This window comes from Neophocaena asiaeorientalis, unplaced genomic scaffold (genome assembly GCF_003031525.2).
Source record: "Neophocaena asiaeorientalis asiaeorientalis breed wild unplaced genomic scaffold, Neophocaena_asiaeorientalis_V1.1 scaffold129, whole genome shotgun sequence".
NCBI lineage: Eukaryota > Metazoa > Chordata > Mammalia > Artiodactyla > Phocoenidae > Neophocaena > Neophocaena asiaeorientalis.
In genome coordinates this window covers 6,236,189-6,248,136 of record NW_020172446.1, presented here as the reverse complement: position 1 = coordinate 6,248,136, position 11,948 = coordinate 6,236,189, and the positions used below count along the sequence as shown (strand labels likewise).

Genomic DNA, 11,948 nt, shown 5'->3' with positions numbered 1-11,948 from the left:
CGCCGCCGCCGCCGCAGAGCCCCGAGGCTAGAGCTCGGGCAGCGGAGCAGGGCGCCAGGCCGACCGGGCAGGATGCGCTACCGAGCGTCGGTGAGCGGGGCTGGCGAGCAGGGCGGGGGTCCCGGGCGTCCCTCCCGGCCTCGCGGCGCCGCCTCGGCCTCGCCAGGAAGCGGGCGCGGCCCAGGAATTTCGGGTGGAAAAACGTCCCGGAAAGTTGCAGGGGGAGGAGGCCGAGGCAGGGAGGGCCGTGAGGCTCTCGGACCCGGGCCGGGTGAATAGCTCCCGGGGAGGGCTGAGAGCGCCGAGACCCGTCACCCAGAGGGCAAGGGGGCTGGAGCTCGGGCCAGATTTGGCAGTAGCTTCGGGACAGTATTGGAGGGGGGAGGGGGCAGTGAGGGACAGGCCTAGGAGAGGCAGGCCCCTGGCCAGACCCTGAGGGGTTCCCCGGCCAGAGATCTGGGTAGTCTGCGGTTGGAGGAGGCCTAGTGGCCTTTTGGGGATCTACACCCCCCTCCCACCACGGTGGCCACCTTGCTCTTCTCTGATCCTTGACACTCTTGGTGTCAATTTTCTAGAGCCCTCAGACCCTTTTGAAGAGTGTGCTCTGGGGTGGGGGCCTTCTTGAGCCTGTACTTCTCCCCACCCTCTAATGGGGTCCGGAGGGAAATGTGTTTTCCGCGGTAAAATCCCCACTCCCTTGAGGCTTTTCGGGGCTCTCAGGGGAGGAGGGTGTCTGTGAACCTGGCAGCTGGAAGGGAGGGCGTGGTTCAGCTGTGGGAGGGAGGGCCCCCCTTCTGGGGTGGGTGTTGAACCCAGCTGGGTTGGGAGGTCCCCTGGGGGAATCCCTCTCCTGTGGCCTGGGGTGGCATCTTGCTAGGTCCCTAGACACTCTCCCCCTGGAGACTCTGGGAGTGGGTGTGGGAGAGATGGCCCCACCCTGCCTGTAGAACTCACTTTGAGCTATTTGTCCTACAAAGCACCTGTCACACGTGGCCCAGAGCTAAGGGACTTGAGGTCACCTGGTCTATCTCAACTCCTCCTTTTTGAGAAGGACACAGCCCAGAGAGAGGAGGGGTTTTGTCCAAGGTCAACAGAGCATTCTTTCTCTTACTCTCATGACCCCCCCTTTCTCTGCGCAAAACCAGCATCTCCCTGGATTCAGTGGCCTTGCCCCCGTGTCCTCTGGGTGCTCTGTGCTCCAGTGTCCTGTGTTCAGGTCCCATGTTGTCTTTGTTCTGGGACCTGCGTCCTCAGTGTTCCATGCACCAGCTTCCTGCCATCCAAGCCCACTGTACCCAACCTGGTACACCCGTCTCCTGGGTGTTCCCTGCGTCGTGTGTCCAGGCCCCCTGTGTCCATGCGCCCCTGGTTGTCCTCTCAGTCCCGCAGGCTATGCTGGAGGGGAGAAGTGGCCTTCCCTTACCCTGCTGCCGCTGACCCTCTCCCATGGCCCCTCCTTGCAGGCCCTGGGCAGTGACGGGGTGCGGGTGACCATGGAGAGTGCACTGACCGCCCGTGACCGGGTCGGGGTACAGGATTTCGTGCTGCTGGAGAACTTCACCAGCGAGGCAGCCTTCATTGAGAACCTGCGGCGACGCTTCCGGGAGAACCTCATCTACGTGAGGCCCGAGTGGGAAGATGCAGGGGGTGCTGGGGGCACAGATGCAGGCTGTGAGGGAAAGAGGCTCAGGGGCCTCTGGGAGAAACTTCTGACCCTCCTCCCCTGACCCCCAGACCTACATTGGCCCTGTGCTGGTCTCTGTCAACCCCTACCGGGACCTACAGATCTACAGCCGGCAGCACATGGAGCGTTACCGGGGCGTCAGCTTCTATGAGGTGCCACCCCACCTGTGAGTGACCCCCCCCCTCCTATGAGTGACCCCCTCATCTCCACCTAAGATGACTCCACCTGACCTCCCACTTGGAATGAATCACAATTCACATCTGTGAGGAATGCCCAGTGCCCACCCAAGGTGAATCTCTCTACTCCATCTGGGCAGGACCCCGCCAGCCTCCACCCCAACTCACACTCATGACTTATTCCCCCAGCTCTACCTGAACATGGCCCTCCAACCTCAGTGACCCTCTGACCCCCACCTCTGAGGGACCTCCCAGCCCTACCTATGAGTGACCTCAACCTTCACCCGAATGACCTCCAATCCCCCCACCCATGAGTGATCCCCTCAATCCTCTGTCTGAATATGACTCCCATCCTCAGCTGGGAAGGATCTCTCTTGACCCACACCTTGGAGGGTTCCCCCATCCTCAAGGGTACACCCCCTTGTGAACCCCACCAGACATGGGAGCGCCCACCCCCAGTCCTACCTGTGGAACTCCCACCTCCTGCAGCCACTTGACCCCTGGCCCCCTAAGCTCCTGACGGGCCTCTCTGCCCTAGGTTCGCGGTGGCTGACACTGCATACCGGGCACTGCGCACGGAGCGCCGGGACCAGGCAGTGATGATCTCTGGGGAAAGCGGGGCAGGCAAGACAGAGGCCACCAAGCGGCTGCTGCAGTTCTATGCTGAGACCTGCCCAGCCCCTGAGCGGGGCGGCGCCGTGCGTGACCGGCTGCTGCAGAGCAACCCCGTGCTGGAGGTGAGGGGACAGCAGCATCTGGGGGGCGGGAGGGGCAGAGAGAGACTGCCAGGCATGCCTCACACCCCTGTTCTCTCCTAGGCCTTCGGAAATGCCAAGACCCTCCGGAACGATAACTCCAGCAGGTTCGGGAAGTACATGGACGTGCAGTTTGACTTCAAGGTACCTGTGGGTGAGGTACCTGTGGGTGGGGCAGGGCAGGGGTAGTGGGATTCCCATTCAGCAGGCGCCCACTGGCCAGGTCTTTGGCACCAGCAAATATTTACTGAGCACCTACCGTGTGCCGGGCGCTGTTCCAGGTGCTGGTGGTACAGCAGTGAAACAAAACAGACAGAAATCCTGCCTCCAGGGAGGTAGACAGTAAACAGAAAAATGTAATTTAGCTGACAAGTGTCACGGCAAAAAATAAAATGAGGCAACAGGCGGGAGCAGTTGCTGTTCTAAATGAGGCAGATACAGTAGGCACTGAGAAGGTGGCATTTGGTAAAAGTTTGACGGAGACAGAGGAATGAGCTGTGCAGATACCTAGGAGAGTCCGGGCAGAGGGCACAACCAGTGCAGAGGCTCTCATGGGGAAAGTGCTTGATGTGTTCATGAACAACAAGGAGGCCAGAGTGGCTGGAGAAGAGAGCAAGGGGCCAAGGAATAGAAGAGGAGGCTAGATGCTGTGGGTCCTTTCGGGTCTGTGTAAGAACTTTTTTTAAAGCTCTGAGTGGAAGGGAGGCTAGAGAGTTGGGGGGGTTTTTTTGTTTGTTTTTTTGGCCATGCCCATGTGGCTTGTGGGATCTTAGTTCCCCGACCAGGGATCGAACCCGTGTCCCCTGCAGTGGAAGCGCAGAGTCCTAACCACTGGACCGTCAGGGAAGTCCCGAAAGTTTGAAACAGAAGTGTGTTATGACCTCACTTTCCTCTTAAAATGATCGCTCTGGCTGCTTTGTTGAGAATAGAAGGTAGAGAACCAGGCCGAGCAGTTAGGAAGCTGATGATTATTAAATCTAGATGACAGATGATGGTGGCTGGGCCCAGTGTGTTGGCAGTGGTTGGATTCTGGAGGTTCTGAAGGTTAAGGCAGCAGGATTGGCTGTCCGACTGGATGTGAGGTGTGGGAGACAAAGAGGCTTCCAGGACTGCAGACTGCTTGGCCTGAACACCTGGAAGGTTGACCAAGATGGGAAGAGGGAGCTAGTTTGAGGAGGGGAGATGAGGAGTTCAGTTTCAGGCCTGTTGAGACTGAGATGCCTGTCGGACATCCAAGTGGAGCCGCCAGGTAGATAGGGCTGAGCGTCCTCATTTCTCAGAGGAGGAGACAGGCCAGAGGGGGCGACTCGCCTGAGCCATTGGCAGAGCTGGAATTCGGAGGGCAGGGGAGGAAGGGGAAGATGGGCTCTGTCCCCAGTCCCCCTGAGCAGTCGCTACATCCTGCCCTGCCCGCAGGGAGCCCCTGTGGGTGGCCACATCCTCAGTTACCTCCTGGAGAAGTCCCGGGTGGTGCACCAGAATCACGGGGAGAGGAACTTCCACATCTTCTACCAGCTGCTGGAGGGGGGCGAGGAGGAGACACTGCGCAGGCTGGGCCTGGAACGGAACCCCCAGAGCTACCTGTACCTGGTGAAGGTGAGTAGGGGCCAGGCAGGACGGGTGCCATCCAGGGAGCCCAGTGCCACGGCTAGAACCCAGCTCTGCCCATCCTCCAGGGCCAGTGCGCCAAAGTCTCCTCCATCAACGACAAGAATGATTGGAAGGTTGTCAGGAAGGCTCTGACGGTCATCGACTTCACCGAGGATGAGGTGGAGGTGAGGCCTCTGCTGGGACCCTCCCTTTTCTCCTGTCATACCCTGAAAATCTCCGTCTACCTTTACACCCCGTTTCTACTCTAGCCGCCTTTTCGTCTCAGATCTCCTTTACCACCTCTCCTGCCTCCTTTTTAAAATTTATTTATTTTATCTTTGGCTGCGTTGGGTCTTTGTTGCTGCATGCAGGTACCATAGTCTCTGTTTATATGAAAATAAGAAGGGGCAGAAGGAGTTCCATTTCTGCCAGAGACAGTCTGTCTTTTGCTAATTTTTTGGAAGCAATGGGTTCTCTTTTTTAAATTATTTTTTATTTTTGGCTGCATTGGGTCTTCATTGCTGTGCACGGGCTTTCTCTAGTTGCGGCAAACGGGGGCCACTCTTCATTGCAGTGCGCAGGCTTCTCATTGCAGTGGCTTCTCTTGTTGTGGAGCACAGGCTCTAGGCGTGTGGGCTTCAGTAGTTGTGGCACGTGGGCTCAGTAGTTGTGGTGCACGGGCTTAGTTGCTCCGCGGCATGTGGGATCTTCCTGGACCCGTGTCCCCTGCGTTGGCAGGCGGATTCTTAACCACTGGGCCACCAGGGAAGCCCCTCTCCCGGCTCCTTCTGACCGTCCACTGTGTGCCCCTGTGGGGCTCTCAGCCCCTCCTGTAACCCCCACCTACCCCTCCCTGTCCCCCCAGGACCTGCTGAGCATCGTGGCCAGTGTCCTGCATCTGGGCAACATCCACTTTGCTGCCGACGAAGAGAGCAACGCCCAGGTCACAACCGAGAACCAGCTCAAGTATCTGACCCGGGTGAGTGGGGCAAGCAGAGGGCGAGGGCAGGGCAGCTGGGGCGGGGGGAGTGCACCCTCACCAGGCCCACCCCTTCCCTTGGCAGCTCCTTGGTGTGGAAGGCTCAACGTTGCGGGAAGCCCTGACGCACAGGAAGATCATCGCCAAGGGCGAAGAGGTGAGGGCCAGCCTTTGCTTCAGGGGCTAGTGGGGGCAGGAGCAGGTATTGTACGGCAGCCCTCCTCCCATCATCCCCCTTCCTCTGGTCTGCTCAGCTGGTCTTCTTAGCAATGCTGGAAGGACATAAGGCGGGTGGCTCAGGGAGGCTCAGGGAGCTGGCCAAGGTCACACAACAAGAGGGTGAGGCTGGAAGGAAGACTCACCTCCAGGAATGAGGTCTCTTGTCTTATACCACCTTCCCTCTGGTGGGGCCACTGTGTCCTCCCCTGGTGCCTCCCAACCCCAGACTCATTGTGGGCAGGGAGGGCAGAGTGGTCAGTTTCCTGAGTGCGAAGGGACCGGGGTGGGAAGGGGCTGCATTCATTTCCCCATCTCACTCTCCACCCCCAGCTCCTGAGCCCGCTAAACCTAGAACAGGCTGCCTACGCGCGAGACGCCCTCGCCAAGGCTGTGTACAGTCGCACCTTTACCTGGCTGGTCGCGAAGATCAACAGGTCACTGGCCTCCAAGGTGAGGGCTTGGCCCCTACTGCTCCCAAGGTGGCAGGGAGGGCAGACCAGGGAGGCCCGGGGCTGGGAGCTGGCGAACGTTGGGACCCATGCTCTTGGTCATCTGGCCCTAGGATGCTGAGAGCCCCAGCTGGCGGAGCACCACAGTCCTCGGGCTCCTGGACATTTATGGCTTCGAAGTGTTTCAGAACAACAGGTCCGAGCCCCACTGTCCCCTTCCTGTCCCTCCTCCCGTCTCCCCTGTCCTGGTGCCTCTCCTCTTCCCCGGCCTCTCACATTCCTGCCAGTGTCTTCCCAGCCATCTGGGTCCTGCTCTGTGTTTCTTCCGTTAGAGCTGTGGGGCCTCATCCCAGCCCTCCCCCGCTTCTGGTCCCGTGTCCCCTGGAATTACTGAGGGCTCCTCTGTTTCCCTCATAGCTTTGAGCAGTTCTGCATCAATTACTGCAACGAGAAGCTACAGCAGCTCTTCATTGAGCTCACCCTCAAGTCGGAACAGGAGGAGTATGAGGCAGAGGGCATCGCGGTGAGTGCAAGCCTGTGGGCATCCCCACCTGCCGTGGCAGCCCGGGCGTCGGTCTCCCCAGGAGAGGTGCCAGGACCCCATGATGATGCCTTCCTCCCCTCTTGCCCCTCAGTGGGAGCCTGTCCAGTATTTCAACAACAAGATCATCTGTGACCTGGTGGAGGAGAAGTTCAAGGGCATCATCTCCATTTTGGTGAGCCGTCTGCTCCTCCAAGGCCCCGTGTTGGGGGCTGGGTGGGATGACATCACCCCTTTCCCCTTGTTCTCCGGGCCTGTCCGCAGAGAGCCAGAGTTTGAGCGGGGACAGGACAGGGCTGTCTGTGGAGGGTGAGGTGAGGTGCTGGCCAGGTCTGGGGGGCTCCCTGTGATCTGCCTCTTTCCTCTGTGTCTGCGCCTCCCATGGGGACCCCTGAGTCCCTGTGCTCTCCAGTCCCTCCCCCACACGTCCTTCACCCTCTGCCACACCCCCCAGGATGAGGAGTGTCTGCGCCCCGGGGAGGCCACGGACCTGACCTTCCTAGAGAAGCTGGAGGACACCGTCAAGCACCATCCACACTTCCTGACGTGAGTGGGCTTGTGGGGCTTTCCTGGGGCAGAGCCTGTGGAAACCTGCAATCCCCCCTAATCACTGAACACCAGTCACAAGGGGATGACCAGAGGAGGCACTAAGTGAAGGACAGGCACACAGAGCCGCGGCTCCTAGCGTGTCCACAGAGTCACAAGCTTCCTCCTTTTCCTTTTGAGAATGAAACTTCCTAAGATTTTCCTAGCTTCCTTATTTGGAAATTCTTTTATATTTAAGGAATCCCCTAAAGCGGGGTGAGGGGAGAAAAGAAACAAGCCTCTCTGTTCCAGCTCTGCCCTGTGTATCTTGAGTACATCAGCTCCTCTAATCCGAAGCAACCCCTAGAGGAGGTTTTATTGAGGTTCAAAGAGGTGAAGCCCTTTGCCCGAGGTTATCTCACATCGAGTTAAGTCCAGAGCTGGGGCTCAGGCCCAGGGCTGCAGATTAGTTCCCCGACTAGGAATCAAACCTGTGGCCATGGCTCATGGGCCCAGCCGCTCCACGGCATGTGGGATCTTCCCGGACCGGGGCACGAACCCGCGTCCCCTGCATCGGCAGGCGGACTCTCAACCACTGCTCCACCAGGGAAGCCCTGAACAGCTTTTGCTTAAGAGAATATTAAAAACCTTCCTCTGGAGCGAGCAAGCAAGGGAACCTGCTGTTTGTCCTCGCTCCCCACACCTGCTGTTGCCGGGGCCCTGGTAAAGCCTTGCCTGAAAAAAGAAAAAGAAAAAGAAGAACTTTTTTTGGCTGTAACAATAATGTCCCTCATCAGAGAAAAGTTGGAACGTGTGCAAAAGCCACTTGTAATCCTGTCACCTAGAGGTCACCACTGTTAATAATTGGAGACATTTTCTTCCTGCCTTTTTCTATACATTTTTTTTTTCGTAGTTGAGAACTTATTGTGTGTAAGGCTCAGGATGATGTTATATCCTGAGTATCTTCCTGTGTCATCAAACAGAAAAATTTCCTCAAAACAATTCCTCCAGCGGCTCTAAAGCAGATACTCCACTGCTCTCACCCAGCCTCTGGGGGCCCTGTCCAGCCTCCAGGTTTCTGCTGGGAAAACAGGGCTGCCACGAATATCTATCTCTGTGCCTTAAATCTCTGCCTGGTCTCTCTGGTTAGTTGCTTGGAATTGTTCTTAAAAGTAGAAAACGGGCTAAAGGGTATAAACATGCTTAAGACATAAGTAGTCTCTTGGGGCAGATTCCAGTCTTAAAATGTAGTGGGCAGCGCTCAGCCCTCGGAGCAGAGACATGTAACAGCCAAAAGCAACGCCAAGTAGCCCTCCACCCAGCATGCCCTGGCAGTGCGGAGGCCAAGGTCCCCGTCCTGGTGCTGTGTGACCCAGGACAAAGCCATCTACCTCTCTGAGCCTCTGTGGCAGCCTCTGTGCAGGGAGGTGGCCCCGCCCTGCCAACTTTTTACTGGATGCCTGGTTCCTCTCTTGAAGTCTCTTCAGCAGGCAGGGTGCATGGCTCAGGCCAGCAATCTGCAGCTTCCTCTCCCTGTCACCCCCAGGCACAAGCTGGCTGACCAGCGGACCAGGAAATCTCTGGGCCGCGGGGAGTTCCGCCTGCTGCACTATGCTGGGGAGGTGACCTACAACGTGACCGGTGAGGATCCTGGGGCTGGGTCCCCACAGTGGGTGGGGAGAGGGGCTCTCCCTCCCCTTACCTCTGCTCTCTCCTTCCAGGGTTTCTGGATAAAAACAATGACCTTCTCTTCCGGAACCTGAAGGAGGTGCGGAGGACCAGGGGGAGGGCTCGCGGTCGGGGCTCTGTACGACCTCTGCCCCAGGAATCCGACAGGCCTTACCCTGTGCTCCCACCATGACGCCCTGCTCTGCCCTCACAGGCCATGTGCAGCTCGGAAAATCCCATCATGAGCCAGTGCTTCGACCGGAGCGAGCTCAGTGACAAGAAGCGGCCAGAGACGGTGTGAAGGCTGTGGGACCCGAGGGGGTGTGTGTGTGCGCGGGAGCGGGACCAGTGCCTGCATGAGCTGCGAGTTAGCAGTGTGTGTGAGTTCGTGTGTTCACTGGTGCCTGGCTGTGCACCGGTGTGTGTCTGGGAGGCTGCCCGTGGGTGCATCTGTGCTTGCTTCCATGTGTACCTGTGTGTGCACTGTCTCTAAGTGTGGACGTGTATGTGTACACCTGTGTCTGTGCGGGCGCTTGCGTGCATTCACCCCCACAGCAGACATTTGTAGTGGACGTTGCTGGGCACTTTGGATACAAAAATGAATAGGTGCTCTCCTAGAAATGTGCGCAGGGTGCTATGGAAACTTAGGGAGCAGCAAATTGCCTGAGGGAGTCGAAGGGGGAGGTGGTCAGGGAGGGCTTCCTGGAGGAGGAAGCATCTGCGATAACTTGGGAATGGGTAGGTGCTTATCAGATAGACAGAGGGCCCCACACAGGTACACAGTCCAAAAAAAATCCAGGAGGTGGACAGGAAAGTGACATTTCGAGGAGAGAGACGGGGAAAGGCAGATATGGCCAGTGGTGCCAGATGCAGGGAGAGCTCCAGTGAGCTGTGGTCAGAGGTGTGGCTGCTGGGCTTGGCAGGAGGAGTGACAGGGCAGTCCCAGGAAGAGCAAGGTCATGGAGAGGTAGAAGCCACAGCACTGCAGGCCAAGACATGCAGGCAGGGAGGCCATGGAGGCAGCATGTTGTCCAGAGTCTGACTCCCTGGGACCCTGCCCTCTGCTCCCCACCCCCACCCCTCCCCTGAGCATTCTCATCCATGGCCTCATATCCCCCTCCTTGACGCTCGTGAGGACACACCCACTCGATCCAGGCCTCTCCAGCAAGCCACAGATTCCACTGATCTCCATGCGGCCTGCAGGCACTCCAGACCCCAGTAGTCTATAAAGGGCCCTTAACTATCCAGTGTCCCAGGCCCGCTCCTTCTGTTCCCCTAACTCGGGGCAGGGACCACCCTCCACCCAGTCCTGAAGGACAGAAACCTGGGCATCATCCCTGATTCTTCAGCCTCCCCCATTGCCCTCATCCTAACGACCGTTGGATCTTGCCGGTTTCTGCTGCCGGAATACCCTTGCCTCTCGGCCTCTCTGTATCCCTTACTCCACTTTGGTCCTCTGAGCCAGCCACAGCCTCCTCTGTGGTCTCCTGGCTCCCCGTCTGTCCTTACCAACCATCCTCCACCTGTCTGCTGTAGAGCTATTCCAAATGGCAGATCTTTTCCTGTCATTCCCTCCCTCCAAATTCCTCTTTGGCTCCCTATTTCCCTCAGGATAGAATTTAATCTCCCTAATGGGACTCTCGAGTCCTACCGTGATACTGCCTCCCTAACACTATCTTTTTTACTCCCTCTCTGGGTCCTTGCACTGCTTGTAGTGCCCCGTGTACACCAAGCCTTGGCTCACTCGGCCGCTCTGCCGGAATGCCGTCCCCTCCTGCCTGCCTTCGGGCTGTCTCCTACTTACCCTTTAATTCTCAGCTGAAGGGTTATTTTCAGAAGACTCTTCCTGATGCCCCCTACCCCACAGACTGAAGTAGTTGCCCCTTCTTGATGCCTCCAGAACCCCCAGGCATGCGCCCCTGGCATTAACGGGACCGCAGTGGATTGCAAATCTTTGCTGAGGCATGCGCTTCTCCCACAGGCCTGAAGTCCTTGGAAGGTCCTGCAGTGCAGTGTACAGGGATCACGGTTGAATGCATAGGAGTAGGACACACTGTTTAGGAATGCGGCCCTGAAATTCTAAAAAGAGAAAGAGTGGCTGCCAAAGGAAGACATAGGATTGAGGTTGCCAGGAGACCTGAACAGGATTTTTAAGACGGGAATGAGGTTCTTCAACTGAGGTCTCTAGCTCGGCCAGAGGGATGCAGGTGATGTAGTCTGGCTCCTTCCTCTGTTGTGAGGGAGGGGTGATGGGAGAAGGGGATCTGGAGATTTTGTTGACCTTCATGGGTTTATAGCCTCTGTCTCTAAACACAGTATGGAAATAGTAGAGCTTTCATTCTGCTTTCGTTTTTGTTTTGTTTTGTTTTCTCCCCACTAGATAGAAATGAGGGTCCTTAGCCTGTTTCTGGCAATCTGTTAATTTACTAGGATGGTTGTCTTTCATTTGCTTTCCAGTAGGCACAGTAAATTTAGTTGAAGAGCGCATCTATATGCTACAACTTGATTACACCTTTTTTTCTGGCTTTTTTGCATTTTTTCTTTTACCAAGTTTCAGTTCCTGCATGTAGAATTAAATAAGAAACAAAACTTGTAAAGTTGTAACATTTCACTTGGAAATGCTGCCCAGTCTTCAGGAGCTTCAGAATTCTGACCTTTGCCGATGCTGGAATAAAGTGTCGTAATTTAAAAAAAAAAAAAAAAAAAGTAAGGGCCCACGCAGGGCAGGGGTAGTTGTGGGAACTGGTTCCGTTTTGCCCCAGGGAGGGGTCTCGGGGGGGTTTCAGAGCTCTGCCACGGGGAGCGGCATCTGCAGGGGTGAGCGGCCTCAGCCCAGCTCCGACCAACCTTCCGTTCATCTTGGCTGACCAGGTGGCCACCCAGTTCAAGATGAGCCTCCTGCAGCTGGTGGAGATCCTGAAGTCTAAGGAGCCCGCCTACGTCCGCTGCATCAAGCCCAATGACGCCAAGCAGCCCGGTAAGCCCTCTGCCCCCTGGACCAGTGCAGGCTGTGCCTCCCCTGCAGAGGCAACGGCCATCTGGCGGCAAAAGTCCTCTGACCACCCGGTTATCCCTCCCCCAGGCCGCTTTGACGAGGTGCTGATCCGGCACCAGGTGAAGTACCTGGGGCTGATGGAGAACCTGCGCGTGCGCAGAGCCGGCTTTGCCTATCGCCGCAAATACGAGGCTTTCCTGCAGAGGTGGGGCGGGGCCTGGCTCAGCACTAGGGGAAAAGGGTGGGAGGGTCATCGGCGCCTCCTTGATCCCGGGAGGGAGGACAGCGATTCTCCGCCCCATTCAGGGACGGGGCTCTGAGCTGCTGTGGGATCCACACCAGGGGCCCCTCCATGCTGCAGGCAGAA

General features: G+C 57.3%; 1 protein-coding gene across 2 annotated transcripts in view; it reads left to right on the top strand.

The window, feature by feature from the left end:
- MYO1C (myosin IC) overlaps positions 1-11,948 on the top strand; it is a 23,425-nt gene that overhangs the window by 5,403 nt on the left and 6,074 nt on the right. The window contains exons 1-19 of one of the 2 annotated variants that reach the window (XM_024736336.1): positions 10-90; positions 1,464-1,619; positions 1,735-1,850; positions 2,399-2,597; positions 2,679-2,759; positions 4,032-4,211; positions 4,292-4,390; positions 5,071-5,184; positions 5,270-5,341; positions 5,734-5,853; positions 5,966-6,048; positions 6,270-6,375; positions 6,488-6,568; positions 6,848-6,939; positions 8,465-8,559; positions 8,640-8,686; positions 8,801-8,881; positions 11,458-11,563; positions 11,669-11,786. In XM_024736336.1, coding sequence (XP_024592104.1) covers positions 73-90; positions 1,464-1,619; positions 1,735-1,850; positions 2,399-2,597; positions 2,679-2,759; positions 4,032-4,211; positions 4,292-4,390; positions 5,071-5,184; positions 5,270-5,341; positions 5,734-5,853; positions 5,966-6,048; positions 6,270-6,375; positions 6,488-6,568; positions 6,848-6,939; positions 8,465-8,559; positions 8,640-8,686; positions 8,801-8,881; positions 11,458-11,563; positions 11,669-11,786 — 1,964 coding nt within the window. In that variant the 5' untranslated portion in view covers positions 10-72. Of the gene's footprint in view, positions 1-9; positions 91-1,463; positions 1,620-1,734; positions 1,851-2,398; positions 2,598-2,678; positions 2,760-4,031; positions 4,212-4,291; positions 4,391-5,070; positions 5,185-5,269; positions 5,342-5,733; positions 5,854-5,965; positions 6,049-6,269; positions 6,376-6,487; positions 6,569-6,847; positions 6,940-8,464; positions 8,560-8,639; positions 8,687-8,800; positions 8,882-11,457; positions 11,564-11,668; positions 11,787-11,948 lie in introns of those variants that run through there. The other variant, XM_024736331.1, reaches the window with a different exon arrangement.